This window comes from Aspergillus wentii (genome assembly GCF_001890725.1).
Source record: "Aspergillus wentii DTO 134E9 unplaced genomic scaffold ASPWEscaffold_4, whole genome shotgun sequence".
Lineage (NCBI taxonomy): Eukaryota > Fungi > Ascomycota > Eurotiomycetes > Eurotiales > Aspergillaceae > Aspergillus > Aspergillus wentii.
This window is the reverse complement of record NW_024467835.1, coordinates 184329-200888: the sequence shown is the minus strand read 5'-3', so window position 1 is coordinate 200888 and position 16560 is coordinate 184329. Positions and strand designations below refer to the sequence as shown.

Sequence of the window (16560 nt, the reverse complement as noted above, 5' to 3'; positions counted from 1 at the left end):
CGCATTGTCGGTGATAAAAGTGGTTTCCTTTGTTCCATGCAATTCGAGTCGTACAGAGATTCCCTTTGTTGGACTATAGAAATATAAAACATCAACCTTTATTCGTTCACAAAGGACTATTCATAGATCATACGCCACCAGGACTCCAGAAGACCGTTGTTGATGAGATATATAAGGAGTGTTCTGCCCATTCATCAACTCTTCATCCAGCATTCGTCCATCTCTTCATTGGAATATCTACGATCAACCATGCCGAACATTCCAGTGATGAGAAACCCGGTAAGTCCTCCAGTTCAGTCATGAATAATGCTAATCATCTCAGACCCCGAGGTACAGCGCCGAAACAACACAGATGCTCTATACCCTCCATTCCCATGCATCAAAATACGAATCATGCCTCGCCTGGACTAGCATTCTCGAGGTATTCTTCCCTACTTCGCCCGATCCTGAGTTTCCTCATGTCCCACCCAAATACAAACTGCAGGTTGACCTCGAGTCCAGATTGCCGTTGTTGACTGCATCGGTCGTTTTCACTCAAAGTATATTTACAGACACCCACTTTCTCTATTTCCACTTTCGAGAGAAACCGAGCAACCCGGACGATATGACTCTCGATACATTGGCGACCTGGGAGGATGAATTGAAGAGAGACCTGCTACACCTGCCAAGAACATACAGCGAGAGCCTCTTTGGCGCCATCGCCTATGGTCGAGATGTCCGTTTCTATCAACTCATGCCTGATGCAAGGCTGGAGCCTACTTACTGGTACGCAGATGGACTTGCACACCAGAACATGGACATTGTGTATCATCATCGGCGTATCACTAATTGGTTGCGAATAATCAAGGTACGTTGGGTTTGAGGTAGTCGATTTATGTATTTTGAGCAGTTGAAACCTACATCCAAATGGTTTATTATCTTGATTATATATATATATATATATATACAACGAGTGCAAACTAAGTTATACACCTCAAGATGGACAGATATAGAAACACCATCAATTGATTCTCCGCCCCCAATCAAAACGCGGGGTAATCCTCGGCATCTCATCTTCGCCTCCCCCTTGATCCAACCAACTTACCAGATAACCACATCCCAATAGAAAAATGCATATAACGTGGCGCGATTCACCCGAAAATGCAATTTACGAATCTGCCCGCATCGACAACGCATTCAATTTCCGCCGTCCAACACGACTTCCTCTCGCGATCGTCAAAGCGACCAGCGCAGATGATGTCATCGCAGCGACGCGTCTCGCCCAACAACATCGATGCCGCATCACCGTCCGCTCCGGGGGTCACTCATTCGGTGTGTTGAGTGTACAGGATGATGTTATTTTAGTCGATCTGCACGACTGGAAGGAGATTGACGTTGATGTTCATCGGGGACTCGTGGCAGTGACTCCGGGCGTCGAGAGTAAGGCGTTGTACGATCGGTTGATTGTTGATGGATTGACGTTTCCGGTTGGACATTGTCCCAGTGTCGGAATGGGTGGGTTTTTGCTTCAGGGTGGAATGGGCTGGAATACAGAGGTGAGTTGATCGTATTCCACGGAGCTGTCAGTGGCTTATTGTATGTAGACGCTGGGATGGGCGTGTGAGTACATCGAAGGAGCGGATGTCGTGACGGCCCAAGGGGAACTCGTCCACTGCAGCAAGGACTACAATCCAGATCTTTTCTGGGCTGTGCGAGGGGCCGGACCTGGTGAGTTTTCATTGTCATCTATGCGATTCATAACTGATTGAATAGCATTCCCCGGACTGGTCGTCCGATTCCAACTCAAAACAACTCCTCATCCAAAAGCAATCCACACATCTGGATATGTATACCCCAGAGAGAAATACAGAGAGGCGTTTGACTGGATTCGGAGTCTCCAACCGAACATCGACAGCGATACAACGTCAACGGCCGTGGTGCAGTATCACGGCAAGAAGATCTGTTTTGGAATCTATATCACCAGCTGGAAAAACACCCCCGAAGAAGCGAAAACCGTCCTGCAATCAATCCATCAAACCCGACCGACAGGGACAGTTGCAGAATGGTGCTGTCGACCGGAAAAGAGTCTGGAAAAGTCTTTTCGTATTCAGGATAAAGGCATGCCCAAGGGTTTGAGGTACTGCACTGAGAATGCATATCTCAAGAATGACACCGATGTGTCTGCCGTTCTCGAAGAGGCGTTTTTGACACTTCCGCATCGAAAGTCGATTGCATTTTGGACATCCATGCGGAAAGTCAGTCGACGGGATGAGATGGCTGATATGGCACTGAGTGTACACTCTGATGACTACTTTGCTCTGTATGCCATGTGGGAGGACGAGAAAGATGATCAGCGCTGTGAAGGATGGTTACGGAGCGTCATGATGCCAATTGAACCTCATACGGCGGGAACGTATATGGGCGAGACAGTTGGGTTGCGTCGCGGACGATACTGGTCAGAGGAGAATACGGAGCGATTGATGGAGATTAGAAGGAAATGGGATCCATATGGGTTGATTCATGGGGGGTTTACTGAGAATGCTGGAAGGAAGACTGCTAATCTATAGAGGTATTTCTTAGTTACATACACATCTCAAACAGACCGTTGCTTCTCTATTGCTTCCACACCCTTGATAGCATCATCCTCAACATGAGGGCACTGAAAGATGTTACACGCCGCTGCTTTTATTATCTCTGTTTAATTTCATGAGTCATGGATATCTGATAAATAAATATTCAATGTGTCATCGTGGATTGTTCCTGGTTACTTCATTCAGATGCATCACCTGACACCCTGCCTCACCTCCCCTCACTCCTTTGCAAAAACACCTGCCGGCACCAGTCGAGACCTCTGCGCAATCATCTCTGCCAACTGCACCATTCCCATCGAACTCATCAGCTCAACTGTCTGCACGTGTCCACCAAGCTGTGCCGTGATCCAGTTCTGCAGCTCAACCGAAATGAGCGAGTCCACCCCATAGCTGGCCACCGACCGACTCGCGTCAAGATCTCGCTCCGGCACCAGCAGAAGTTGCGCGACCTTTTGTTGAAGTGCCTTGTGCGTCACCTCGATCGCCTTTGCAGCGTTGGTTGCTGCTCGCAGTTCGCTCTGTGCGTCCATTGCTCCTTCTTTCCCAGTCGTTGACTGAACGGCGTCTGTCCTGGCATAGGTGTGGCAGAATTTTGCGTCTGCACGCTGACGCGCAGCCTCCTCTGTCCCAGATTTGGGGTCAATTCGCCTCGCGCCACAGATAACTTGAGCTGCGCCCACAGTCGGGGCCTGGGGATGCTGGATCACATGGTGGAGGACGGCGAGGAAGTTGGCCAGTTTTTCAGCCTCTGCCCTGACTCCTTCCCTAGCCTCCAAGTCAATGTTGATGCTGTGGACTGGAAGCCCTCGGCTTGCCTGCCGACGGGCAAATGCGTCGAGGAATGCACTGCCTGCACTATCACCTCCTTGCGCATAGCCGCCCGTGATCGCAGTGAGACTTGAAATCAAAACCACAAAGTCGAGGTCACAGCCTATTATCTTGTCCAGGTTCGGTGTTCCGACCATCTTGGGTTCGATGGTGTCACGCCACATCTCGAATGTTGTGTTTTTAACCATGCCGTCCTATCTCTCTGTAAGCGGGGATTTATCCTTGGACCAACACTACACTTACTCGTCTATACGTGGGACCTTGAATCACTCCCCGTAGTGGGCACTCCGCCCCGAGCTTCTGAATACGTTCAACCACATGTGGATCTATGATGCTGCCCTGAACGATCTCAAGGTTCGCATCCATCTCTCTCAGTTCCTCTGCCAACTCTTTTCCCCCCAGTTCTTCCTGCCCGGGTCTGCAGAGTGTGATGATTCGAGTTGCCCCTAGTCGAGCGAGGAATCGTACTACTGCCTTGCCAAGGTCATCATTTCCAACCACGAGATACGAGCCATCTGGGCGGAGGGCCGCCGGCTGTGGCTTGGCTGGCTGAATCCTGAGCGACATACCGGGGCTGCGCTCGAGAACCAACTTGCCGATGTGCTTGCCAGTCTGCATGGTGCGGAATGTTTCTTCTACCTCCGTGATTGGACTGGTAGTGAGCGGCCCCAAGTCAGGGGTACCGGGGTTGGACGCCATCGCGAGTGCATCCTGCGCAAGCTGGTGGAATGCTTTCGGCTTCTTTTTCGCGAGTAATGCCATGTCTACCACAGAAAAGGTTATATTCTGCTTCAGGTATCTCATTTCCAAGCGACCGTTGTTGACCAGGTCCTTCTTTCCAATCTCCACGAATCGACCAAATGGTGCTAGCACTCTGCAGCTCTCTCGAATCGCATCTCCAGTCAAGGAGCTCAAAACGATATCAACCCCATGACCCTGGGTTCTGTGATCAATTGCTTGGCCAAAGTTAAGATCGCGACTTGAGAAAATATTCTCGTCTGGGATTCCAAATCGCTCCCGGACAAAATTTCTCTTTTCCTCACTTCCCACCGTCACAAAGATTGCACCCGCATCCAACGATTTCGCAAGGGCAATTGAAGCCTGCCCAACTGCTCCTGCGCCTGAGTGAATAAGAATTGAGTCACCCGATTGCAGATGGGCTGCGTCTCGGATGCTATACAGCGCAGTTGCATAGGCTACAAGAACAGCTCCGGCAGTCGTTTGATCCATTGTGAGTGGAATATGGAAGGCTTGTCGGGCATCGACATTACTGATTGTCGCCAGTCCATCCGGCTCAAAGACACAAACCGAATCGCCCACTGCAAACTGTTCTTGGACAGCGTCACCAACTTGAATCACTGTCCCACTACCCTCCATGATCAAAGTTGTGTGCCCATCAAGCTGACCCATTGCTGTCATCACGTCTCGGTGATTTATAGCCAGATACTTCAGATCAACACGAACTTCATGTGGCTTGACGGAAGCTGTATGAGCCGAACTATCAGCCCAGTACAAAGTGTCCAGTAGACCAGGTGTCTGAATTTGCAACTGAAGACAACGGCTCGGTGCAACATCGAGTTTCCACTGTGGGTGATAATCGGAAACCATATCCTTGATGTACTGGTTTTTTTCATGGTCCACCATTAACCGAGGGATCATGACATTCCCTCCTCGTAATGCAAACTCAAACTCAGATTCTGCTGACAGGGAAGGGCCGTGACCCAGGGTATACTCATACATCTTATGGATTCCATTTGCAATCTCAAACTCCAAAGTCACGGCGGGATCGAGGTCAATGGTGAAGACATTGCGCTGATCATCTTCACTGCGCACACTCCGCGCAATTCCAGTAATAAGGGCGTGTCGAGGGTCGGAGCATTCGACGGTGCCGCCTCGTGTGACCCAGAGGACAGCTTTTGCTTGACACAAAATTTCCCGGACCCTATTCCATTCCTCCTGCGATAGCGAAGCCAAGAATCCACAACTTATTGTTTCCACTAGCATGATGAAGGTACGATTGCCCGGCACGGTATCCATCAAAGAAGATGCAGAAGCAGAAATGTCCTGAGAATTCATCTGTTGGACCAATTGCTGGGAAACACGGTAATTCCCAGGGCTTACGACAATCGACACACTCTCCACAGGCGATGGCTCCAATGGCTCTGGTGTTGACGTGGAGGTAGTGATAATCACACTCAGCTCGTGGTCCTCTTCCGAATCATAATCTTTCATCTCCAGCGATACCCCAGAGAACCCACTTGCTTTCAAGACATGGTCCCATTTTGCAGCACTCAACAGTGGTGAGCTCACTCGACCCTCCTCTGCCCCAAGCCACCAGCCAGGGAGAGGGCCGCCAAGCATAGTCCAACGCAAGGAAGGCTCTGTGATTTCCACATAAGCCAGCTGGCCGCCAGGCTTTAGAAGGCCACGCAGGTTTGTCAGAGTTTGGGTCAAGCTGTGAGTAACATGGACAACATTGGACGCCACGATGAAGTCAAACGATCCAATCTCGAAGCCCTGCTTCTCTGCAGAGATTTCCATGTCAAATTTTTTGAATTCCACGAACGGCTGGTATCTGTCCAGCTTGGATTGTGTGTTTGACAGAAATCCAGTCGAGATGTCTGTGAAGACATACTTGCCCAATCGAGCATCATCATTTCCAAGGAGAGCCTCCAATAAAGGAATGGCAAGACTCCCGGTACCGCCACCAACCTCAAGAATCCGGATTTCTGGGTTCTTAAACTGAGCAAGCTTAATGTAGTTGATCAGCTGAACATGGCATCGGTTTAGCGTATCATCATCGAAGTATAGATTGTACAGCAGATCGTTCTGCAATAAAATCGATAGAGGATCGACCTCTCCGAGAAGAATACTGCGAAGGTGAGGGCCCACCTGGGCAACGAGTTGGCCTGCTGCGCCGACGCCTTTTACGTGTTCCTCGAAGCCTTTGTCTAGTGAAGGGGGCTCTTTGGGTGCGTTGGAGTGGAGCCAGTCGAGGAAGAGTCTCAGATGACCGGAGATCTTTTGCTCTTCGGTTGGTGAGAGATCGGCTAACGTCTGATGAATCCAACTCAAACACAGCGGATCACAATTCTTTCTCAAATGCAGCGGACCAAATTGTGAAACACCGAGTTTGCAGTGGTCAACAATACTTGTTGGAGAAGAACAAGACAGATCTAAGCCCCATTCCAGACGATGGCATAGACCAGATGATTTTTCATTCGTAGGGTTACTTCGACTTTGCCTTATCGCAGTGAAAACAACGCCTTTTGCCTCCAAGCATGGCTGTGATTCATGGTCCTCGGGATTAATTACTTGCAACGTCCCTGAATACTTCATGGCTCCGAAGCGGCGATTTTGAGCTTCCACGCAAAGATATGTTCCCGGGTCGGTTGCGAAGTCTGAAGATACATTGAGTTCTTCAATTGCAGTAAGTACAACTGGATCCTTCAACTCGCCCCCCATCTTGAGTGCGGGAAAGATACTTTGAAAGCAGGCCTCGAGTGTTGCTGGATGGAGAGTGTGCTTTTGGCAGTATCCAGCAGGCATACAAGCCGCGACATCTGGAATGGGAAATTGACATCGAGATTCCCAGGGACGTGCCTCTATCTCAGACAGGTTAGTGAAGAGCCCGGAATATTCATTCCCCAACGAGTGCAGTTCCTTGTAGAAATTCTTCGGGTCTAGTGTCCGGTATCTGGGTCCCTCATCACTTGCCACTTGTTTCAATTGGGACTTGCGTGTCTCTCTGGTCATTACCAAGCCTCTGCAATGCTCAGTCGATTTCCCCTCTGCAGATGTTGAAAAAACGCGAAACTCCTTCCAGGATGTGGATGGCTCGTGTGTGGTATATGTGTAAGGACGGAGCTGAATGAACGTCTCTGTGCCCAAGGTGTTTCCCTCAGTGATTAGCAGCGGGCGCCCGATTATAATATCACGGAATTGTATGTGAGTATTCCTCCATGGTGTATCACCGGCAATCAGACACTGCTGTCGAAGGGCTTCTATGACCATGGTGATGTGGCCTGCTGCTGGAAACACGATCTGTCCACTGATGCAATGCCCATTTAACCACGGCAGCTCCGAAAGGCGAAGGTAGTTTCTCCATGTTGGCTCTGCATCAATGTTGTCGAGAACAGGTGTTCCCAGTAACTCATGCCTGGGAAACTGGCGGAATCGATACCCGGCACTTCGTCGGGATTCCTGCCAGTGTAGCGTATCGTGATTCCACTGGTATGGAGGCAAGCTCGTAAGCACCTGCGTGGATTGTCGGTCGCCTGGGTGATTCACAGCGTTGAACTGTATAGGTACGCCTCGAATGAACAGGCTTCCTGCGAAATTTATGACAGACCTTGCAGCGTCTTCGTTCCGTGTCAGGACGGATAGGTAGTTGGTTGGATTTCCAGCTGCAGAAGACTTGAATATCTGCAAGACGGGGCCACGAAGAGCACCATGCGGTCCAACTTCTATGACGACTGGTGGTGCAGCTGTCATCATTGCATTCCTGCTTGTTTTAAGTGCTGCAACGACGGCGTCGGAAAAGCGAACTGGAGACAACAGATTCTGCACCCAGTATTCCGGACCCAACTCCTTCCCATCGACAAGGTGACCAGTCACGGATGATATCATTAGTGTTTCACTAGATGTCTTCGCGTGGATTCCCGTAAGAGATGAGAGATATGTTTGGCGAACGTGGCCCATATGGTGGGAATGGTACGCGACATCTACGGCCAACATCCGATTGAAAACTCGCTGCTGCTGAAGGCTCTTTTGTACCTTTTCCATGGCCTCTCGATCACCAGATAGGGTGACGCTAGATGGGCTATTGATACATGCAACAACGACCTGTCCCGCAAATTCATGAATATGCTGTTCGACTGCAGCTTCTGATAGCCCTACAGCCATCATACTGCCATGAAGACCAGAGTGAACTTCCTTCAGTCTTCTAATTGCATATCCTCGACAGTATGCCACTCGCAACGCATCTTTAGCCGTGAGAATACCAGCTGCGTACGCAGCGGCGATCTCCCCACTCGAATGACCACACACAGTGGACGGCTTCACGCCCCATGATTCCAGCAGATCAACAAGTGCAATTTGAATAGCTGTGCAGCAAGGCTGTGCCAATCGAGCCTCATTAATGAAGGATTCTTTGTCTGTTTTTGTAACTTCTGATAGCAAACTCCAGTTTGCACCAAGCGAGATGAATTCCTCTTCAGCTGCCAGCATAGAACGAGCAAAGACAGGGTATATTGCGAGCAGCTCACGGCCCATACCTGCCCACTGAGCTCCTTGGCCTTTCTAATGTTAGCTTAGTTAACTTGGGCTGTTGTGTATGGTATCGTACCGGTAAATGCCAAACAGATTCGAGGTCGCCCGACATGTTTTGTGGCCTGGTCCATGCCGCTCGCAAGTCGGTCTAGACCATCCAAGAGCTCGTTCCATTTCGACGCAGTGATGGCTGCTCTGTATGAGAAATGGGATCGTCGGCTTCCCAGCGTAAATGCCAGCTTTTCGAGCGTCAGCGTTTCAGGATGCTGGGTTGATCCCAAGACATGCCGCTTCAGCTTCCGAGCCCATTTGCTCAAACCTCCATCGTGCTTATGTGTTAACACAAAGGTGTACGGTCGCTGTGTCTCGATCGTCTGGCTGCACTGTCCTAGTAGCTGTGTCTCAACTGGTGATACACTCGACGGTCTTTCCAGTATAACATGCGCGTTTGTCCCGCCGTAACCAGTACCGTTCACGGAAGCCCGGCGCACAATATCCTTTGGCCATGGGGTACACTGCGTTGGGACCTAGAGGCTTTGTCAGACAGATAAATACCACAGCATTGGGAAAGCCCTACCTGGATACCACATTCATCCAAGGCAAGCTCTTCGTTCGCTTGGCTGAACGTCGGGTTTGGGGGAATAATACCATTCTCGAGGATGAGCACTGCTTTGACCATGGCGGCCAGTCCAGATGCATTCTCGGTGTGGCCAATGTTGGATTTGATGCTCCCAATGAATACCTTCTGGCGATCCCGTCTATTCTTGCAAAATGTATTGGCAACGGCCGTGACTTCTGCTTTATCGCCAGCCTTTGTGCCGGTTCCTGCCTATAATTAGAATCGTGTCTTGACTGGTCGCGTGATCCTTACCGTGTGTCTCTACATATAGTGTCTCGCTGGGGTCGAGTCTTGCATACTGATAGGCCTTCTGGATGGTGGCCAGCTGAGATTCTCCAGACGGCATGGTAATTCCTTGGGTTCTACCATCGGATACAATAGATGTCCCACGGATCACGGCTCGCACAGCGTCTCCATCTCGAAGTGCAGCACTCAGTGGCTTTAGAAAGATCACTGCCACCCCCTCACCTCGCCCATACCCATTTGCACGGGAATCAAATGAATAACACCGGCCGTCTGGGGAGAGAAATCTACAGTCATTGTTAGTGTTGTTCTCCAGACTCTATCATATGGAAGGTGTCGGTACTGCATGGAGGACTGAACAGCGGACTTATCCGGGTCCATAATCATGTTGACGCCGCCGACAATCACCTGCTCCATGTCTCCCATGCGCAGGGCACGACAGGCCTCGTGGATTGCAACCAGAGTGCTCGAGCAAGCGGTGTCGATGCTGATACTTGGTCCGCGTAGGTCAAACACATATGAGATTCGATTCGCCAATATCGACGAGCCTGTTCCCGTAAAGCGGTAGCTATGAAAGATGCCAATCAGCTGGCGGAATCCAAAAAAAATACTGGGCGATCTACCTTGCAGATACTTCTGGGTCCCGACCAAGAATCTGATCATAATCTTGATAAGAGTTTGCACAGTACACGCCGGTCTGGGAGCCTTCCAGCTGCTCCAGTGGGATTCCAGCGTTCTCAATTGCTTCATATGCTACTTCGAGCAATAGCCGTTGCTGGGGATCGATAGCTTTGGCTTCAGCCCCGTTGATGCTGAAGAAGCCATTGTCAAACGCCGCCGGATTTTGGTTCAGAAGGTGGAGTCCGCTGGGGTTAAACTATACAGACGACAATGTTAGATTATGCGAGAAAGGAATGTGAATGTTCTTACCGAACCCGCCAGCTCCCCTTTGGGATGCCAGAACGCGTCTAAATTGAAGCGGTTGCGGGCATTTCGAGACCAACTGGTCATGCCCTTAGAGAGCATCTGCCACAGTCCATCGGGAGTGTCAGCTATGCCGGAATAGCGACATGACAGTCCAATTATAGCAATCGGTTCTGGGGCATCACTACCCGGTGGTGTATGAGGCGTTGGGATTGGCATATTGGTGTTATTGGTCAGAAAGTTGGTTAATGTTGGAAAAAAAGGGAAACAACTGCCTTGAAGTAAGTTTTCGTCCGTCCTTGTCCACTGATCTCTATGCTGCGTTGCGTCACTTCATGCAACCGAACCAATCGCCACGTAATAACCAATGCCTTCTGCGTTGATGATCCCTTGTAACTTTAATATGAGTTCAGGATGCATATGACGGATATGCCGCCCATACACCGCTCCCTCACACTTAACAATTGATATAGACATGAATACACCATGGTTCCTTCTCCCATGTTAACAATATTATACCTTTCCTTCTTTCAATCTAAAACCATATCTCATATCTACAAATAACGATGCAACGAGCACTTGTGCGCCCGACAATCCCCATCCCCGGCGGCTTTGCCAAAGTCACTCCGTTGGACCAGTATATGGTGCGGGTCATTTTCCCCATGATATGCATCTTTCAGGTCGACTGGAAAAGCCATCGGCCGACCATCTTGCGGAATCTTCAAGTCGGCCTCGCTCATACCATTGACGAGATTGGCTTCTTAGCGGCCAACGTTGTCCCCGAGTGCGAGGATAGAGACACAATTCAGCTAGAATATGAGGAGAATTCCGGCGTCTGGTTCTACGAAAAGGATGTTCCTGAAGTTGAATTCGACGCTCTCGCTGCTCGTGACTTTCCTTTTGCCGAAATGACGGTGTCTCGTTTTGTGCCTGAGCCTCGCGGCCACTCGAACAGAACCCCAGTCCTGACGGTGCAAGCCACCTTCATCACGGGTGGAGTCGTGGTCGCATTCAATGGCCATCATGCTGTTATGGATGCCCAAGCTCTCGGGACATTCTGCCAGACATGGGCCAAGCACGTCGATGCCGAGTCTAAGGGCCTCCTTGCTCTCTGTAGCCAACGACTGTCTCCCGACACCCTGGATGGAGGAAGCCTGTTTGGAGGGCGTACGAGACGCGCACTCTCAGACTTTCCGCCGTATCGGCCAGCTTCAAAAAATCGTTACGAGTCCACACAGCAGGAAGTCTTGCAAAGTGCCGTTTCTGGATATCACGATCGTCTCCAACAGCTCGTTCCACTGTCTCACTGGCGCATATCACCAGCGGCACTCGATCGACTCAAGAACTTCGCTGCGCCTCCCTCGAAAGACCTCCCCACTATGACGGAAAATGCCCTCATCTCGGCACTCTTATGGAAGCACACCACCCTGGCCCGACAAAAGGCAGGAATACACGTCGATTCGAGTGCCTTACTGAGTACCGTTAATGTTCGTCGGCGGGTGGATCCTCAGCTCCCAGACGAATATATCGGCAATGCGGTTGTTCTTTCCAGAGCAGATGCAGCCTCCACGGAGCTCCATTCAACCGATGAAGTGTCTCTGTACGCACTGGCGCACAAGATCGTGACTTCAGTCAATTGGTGGACAGCAGATCGAATCTGGGAGCTGACTGGCACAATCGACAACAGTCCATCTGTAGCCAACAGGGTATTGCCTAGGGTGGGTCACGATTTACTCATCACCAGCCCTTCACGGATCGCAGATGCACAGGGGCAGTCCGAATGGGGGTCTGAGCTGGGACCAATCAAGGCGGTTCGTTTTGCTTTTCCGGCATTCATGGATGGATACGTGGCGATTCTGCCGAGCATGCACGGTGGACAGGAGGTGGTGATGTGGGTTGCTCCTGCGGTTTCTGAATTGTTGGCGAAAGACGAGAACTGGCTGCAGTGGATGCAGCGGGTGGCTTAGCTGAGAGCCCCTTTTGAACGTAGGGGTTGAGATGGATCTGGGACGGTTGTTGCGGTGAATCATAATCTGAGCTCTTGACCGTCATTCCATAGAATAGTCATTTTAAGTTTTGGGAATAGTGGCAAGGGGATATTTGACCGTCATATGCTCGTTCCGACATAAGAGGTGGAGTCTTCTGCAGTATTTCTTCACGTCAGATTTTCATCCCTGAGTCGTCAAATTGTAATCCATCGGTCTGTTATGCGGTGTGTAGGTTGACTGAGATTTAGTTTCAAGCAAGGGACGGTTGCAGAAGGCCGCATGAGGCCGCATGAGGCCGCATGAAGTCGCACATGACGCGTCTAAAGTCTTCGGATTACTTTTCATGATATATCATATGATATCTGCAGCCATGGCAGCTACAGTACAAACATCAGATCTGAAACATTCAGAGGATTCTATTATTTTAACATCATGAGTCATCGACATCAGATAAAAGATTTTAGTTTAATACATTATGACATTTACTTCGCACCACCCAATTCCGCCGAGCGGTTCGTCGCCGCCTTGACAGACTTGTTCACGATTTCAGCGAATCCCTCTGCCTCGAAGCTCTGCAGAGCAGCAAAGGTAGTTCCGTTCGGACTGGTGACGTTTTTGCGCAGCTGGGACGGGTCATCAGAGGACTCGACCAGCATCTTGCCTGCTCCGAGACATGTTTGCGCGGCGAGACGAGTGGCTTGTTCCTTTGGTAGACCGAGAGCGGTTGCACTGGCGATGAGGTGCTCGACCATGGCGAAGAAGTAGGCAGGTCCGGAGCCTGTACTGTTAGTATGCATCAATTGGATCGTATAAGATAGAGACTCACCAGACAGCCCAGTGACAACGTCGAGCAGCTCTTCCTTCTCCACCCACTCAGTCGCCTTGCTCACACTGCTCAGCAGCGCATTCACCAACTCCTTCTCCTCACCCGTGACATCCTTGCTGGCGAACAGCCCCGAAGCACCCTCACTAACCAGCGCCGGTGTGTTGGGCATCACACGCACAACATGCGCAATCCTCCCATCGCCCGTCTTCAACCACTCCTGCAGACTCTCCAGCGTGATCCCCGCCGCAATACTAACCACAACCGGCAGCGACTCACGCCCCGCCCACGCAGCACCCAACTCCTCACACACCGTCTTGGCAACCTGCGGCTTCACCGCGATAATGACAATATCCGATTCCCCTGCGGCTTCGACGTTGGAAGTCGTAGTGTTCACGCCGACAGCGGCGATCTTCTCCCGATTCACTTCCCAGGGCTCGGAGACGCAGATGTTTTGCTTGTTGACGCCTTTGCTCACGAGGCCGCCGATGATGGCCGAGGCCATGTTGCCTCCGCCCAGGAAGGCGATTTTGCTCTCAAGAAGGGATGGCATTGTTCTGGTGTGAATGGAGTGTGTATTTGGTGTCGAATTGACGAATTGATCTGTTTGAATCCTTTTAAGGAAGCATTAATGACACCGGGCCGGTTGCGATGCGGGGTTGAGAGCTGGACGCTGCCGGTGCACGTGATGGTGGGATGGTGGGGTTATCACGTGTCTACGGACTTTTCTCCGATATTGGGTTTCCTGATTAGTCTAGCTTCTGGATGATATTATACTCTATTGCAAGATACTATTATCATTGGATAATAAGAATATGTAATTGTATGTGATAGAAAGATAAAATATCAGATATCAGGAACATCTATGTTTATAAAGAATGAGTCAAGATGTTACTCCCTCTGACCAAATATATATAGTAACAATGCTATGATACAGTCGATACTACATAGAAAGCATAGACTACTGGATAAACCGACCCTTCTTCCCCAACCACGCCCCAATATGATTGTAAGCAGTGACCAGCGTATTCCCATACTCTCCAGGATAGCTCTCACAAGCAGTACAAGTATCAAGAGTATGCTGCGCCCCCTCAACAAACGCAATCGAACTATCATTGCTGTTCGCATTGAGATGAATCTTCTCCGCATTCAGATACTCATAGTGGCCGGTGTTGCCCATCGTCAACAAAGGCACAGTGACGCCCTTGATGGCTGCTGCGGGTGCCATCTGCGTAGATTCGAGATCCACCCCGTCGAAGCCATCAGCCCGGTAGTTGAAGTCGTCGGTGAGTCGGATGGCAAACGTAGATAGGTACCGACGGACGGTCGTCTTCAAGGCACCGTTCTGCCAGTCTGCGGCGAGATTGTCAAAGTTGGCTGGCACTCGGACGGACGGGACAACCTGCACGGTGGTGCCGTTCTTGTGCAGCAATGGCCAGGCGTGCGTGGTGTGGTGCAGATATCTGGTATCCTGGGCGAAGAACTTGTTGTTGAAGCCGGTGTACAGCGTGTCGAGGATAGTCAATGGCTCGTCGTCGCTGTAGGTGCCATTGCCAGCCTCGATGGCAGCCAGACGGTCCTGCGCATGCTGCAGAACACGGTTATTCCGAGCCACCACGCCCTCCTGGAAGTTTCTCTTAAACTCCGCCGTGTAGTTGGAGATGGTATTATTATTGAACCCATTCGCCGGGTTGAACAAATTCAACGACTGGTTCAGCTTCATCCCAGACGATTCATCAATAATAGCCGGATTCAAACTCATCACAGCCATGGTCCCAATCCCGTAATTCGCATCCACCAGAATCAACCCATCCGCAGGCTCCAGTCCATCCATCGCATCCGAGCACGGGTAGATCTTCTCCTCACCCTGACACGCTTTAGCCCCGTTCTCGGCGACATTCTGATACGCAGCCATCATGGCGCCGCCGCCGCTGTGGCCGAAGATCACCACCGTGTCGATCTCAGTTAGGTTGCGGAGGTACTTCATGCCGTCGTTGACGTTGGAGAGCATGTCTTCGAAGTTGAGATCGGACATGTACCCGCTCTTGCTGGCCTCGTTGTTTGCGCAGAAGGTCGTGTATCCGCGGAGAGGGAGTTCGTGGCAGGCAGAGAACATGGTGTAGTCTTGCTCTGCGTGCATCACGTAGACGCCGATTCTGGAGCGAGGGGTGTTGTTGAGGGGGCGGTAGAGGCCGCCCAGGACGCCTTCATCGTCAAAGTCGACGAGTTGGGGAGTTGGTGTTTTGGTGGCTAGGGCCAGGGGGAGGGTGCCTAGAAAGAGGGAGAGTTTGGGTAACATGATGAACGAGTGACTGAGGATGACTGAGAATGGATGAGGAAGATGGATGAGGAGAGCTTTATATGATGGACTGAGGACGAACACACGCAAGCTTAATTTAAGTATCTGGTGGGGTATCCACATCTATCCTTGTCTGCAGATAACTATGCATTATACTTCAGTCTATACTGCTTCACCACTATACTTTGACTATCGTGCTACGACTATACAGTTATACATACAGCTATACAGCTATACACTTACCACACAACCATTCCCAAACTACAGATAAACACCAATCCCAGCATAATAAAAGATAACGAAGCCATAGGATCAAGAATAAGAGCCGGAATAAGGTGTAGAACACACCCCATACAATGTACACTCGACTCCATTATTATCTCCGAGCGGAGACTTTCACTCTTCCGGACATCCAGACCGATGATCGACAATCCCAACGCGTGTTCTGCAACTGTTCAAGATAGGTTCCTGAGTAGCCTTGAATAGAGTGCATGTCTAGTGTATTCAGCGAAGGTAGTGAAACGACTACTGCTGAGAATTGACATCGATCGTTCGATTCATAGAATGCGATGCCGGAATAGGTATAGCGTGGTGAGATGAGAGGGAAAATGTCATTTCCACTGACACGGATTGTCAATACTACCCGGTCTTATGTCAACTACGAAAGAAACAAAAAACGACAAAAATAACAGCAGCAAGAGAATCATGTAGCTGGGGAATGAATGGTCCCAGAAAACAAAAAAATGGTCCCGACGAGGGTCGAACTCGCGACCTTGGCGTTATTAGCACCACGCTCTAACCGACTGAGCTACAGGACCTGATTGGTTGATAAGCAGCATTTCCTTTGACTTCATGATTCTATCTAACTGGTTAGGTTGTCTGGAGGTCCTTAATTTAGCTGCGTGCAATTGATGAGGCTCTTAATGATGCTGGAATAGTTTCATATCAAGATAGGAATCCTGGCTGTGAATTAGATTGTAATCAATAGAATATTA

General features: G+C 50.2%; 6 protein-coding genes and 1 non-coding gene across 7 annotated transcripts; 3 read left to right on the top strand and 4 right to left on the bottom strand.

Moving 5' to 3' along the window:
* Positions 1 to 249: 249 nt before the first annotated feature.
* On the top strand, positions 250 to 862 carry ASPWEDRAFT_27402 (uncharacterized protein; the record flags this gene model as incomplete). The annotated part of the gene is made up of 2 exons (XM_040832992.1): positions 250 to 279; positions 323 to 862. The coding sequence occupies 2 exons, from the start codon at positions 250 to 252 to the stop codon at positions 860 to 862; spliced, it is 570 nt and encodes a 189-aa protein (XP_040688383.1).
* A 247-nt stretch (positions 863 to 1109) lies between these two features.
* On the top strand, positions 1110 to 2546 carry ASPWEDRAFT_171544 (FAD-binding oxidoreductase; the record flags this gene model as incomplete). The annotated part of the gene is made up of 3 exons (XM_040830803.1): positions 1110 to 1535; positions 1584 to 1707; positions 1753 to 2546. The coding sequence occupies 3 exons, from the start codon at positions 1110 to 1112 to the stop codon at positions 2544 to 2546; spliced, it is 1344 nt and encodes a 447-aa protein (XP_040688382.1).
* Positions 2547 to 2788: 242 nt separating this feature from the next.
* On the bottom strand, positions 2789 to 10674 carry ASPWEDRAFT_27400 (uncharacterized protein; the record flags this gene model as incomplete). The annotated part of the gene is made up of 8 exons (XM_040832991.1): positions 2789 to 3592; positions 3642 to 8695; positions 8746 to 9196; positions 9247 to 9494; positions 9541 to 9818; positions 9899 to 10099; positions 10155 to 10408; positions 10462 to 10674. 8 exons carry the CDS (start codon positions 10672 to 10674, stop codon positions 2789 to 2791), a joined length of 7503 nt encoding a protein of 2500 aa, XP_040688381.1.
* Positions 10642 to 12551, top strand: ASPWEDRAFT_182850 (uncharacterized protein). The gene has a single exon (XM_040831957.1). It carries the CDS (start codon positions 11022 to 11024, stop codon positions 12420 to 12422), a length of 1401 nt encoding a protein of 466 aa, XP_040688380.1. The 5' UTR covers positions 10642 to 11021; the 3' UTR covers positions 12423 to 12551.
* A 374-nt stretch (positions 12552 to 12925) lies between these two features.
* On the bottom strand, positions 12926 to 13819 carry ASPWEDRAFT_110131 (pyrroline-5-carboxylate reductase family protein; the record flags this gene model as incomplete). The annotated part of the gene is made up of 2 exons (XM_040828149.1): positions 12926 to 13221; positions 13270 to 13819. 2 exons carry the CDS (start codon positions 13817 to 13819, stop codon positions 12926 to 12928), a joined length of 846 nt encoding a protein of 281 aa, XP_040688379.1.
* Positions 13820 to 14227: 408 nt separating this feature from the next.
* ASPWEDRAFT_27397 (uncharacterized protein) lies at positions 14228 to 15565 on the bottom strand (the record flags this gene model as incomplete). The annotated part of the gene is made up of 1 exon (XM_040832990.1): positions 14228 to 15565. One exon carries the CDS (start codon positions 15563 to 15565, stop codon positions 14228 to 14230), a length of 1338 nt encoding a protein of 445 aa, XP_040688378.1.
* A 744-nt stretch (positions 15566 to 16309) lies between these two features.
* ASPWEDRAFT_t112 lies at positions 16310 to 16383 on the bottom strand. Its single transcript has one exon. It is a non-coding gene; the product is annotated as a tRNA-Ile (tRNA).
* Positions 16384 to 16560: the final 177 nt, after the last annotated feature.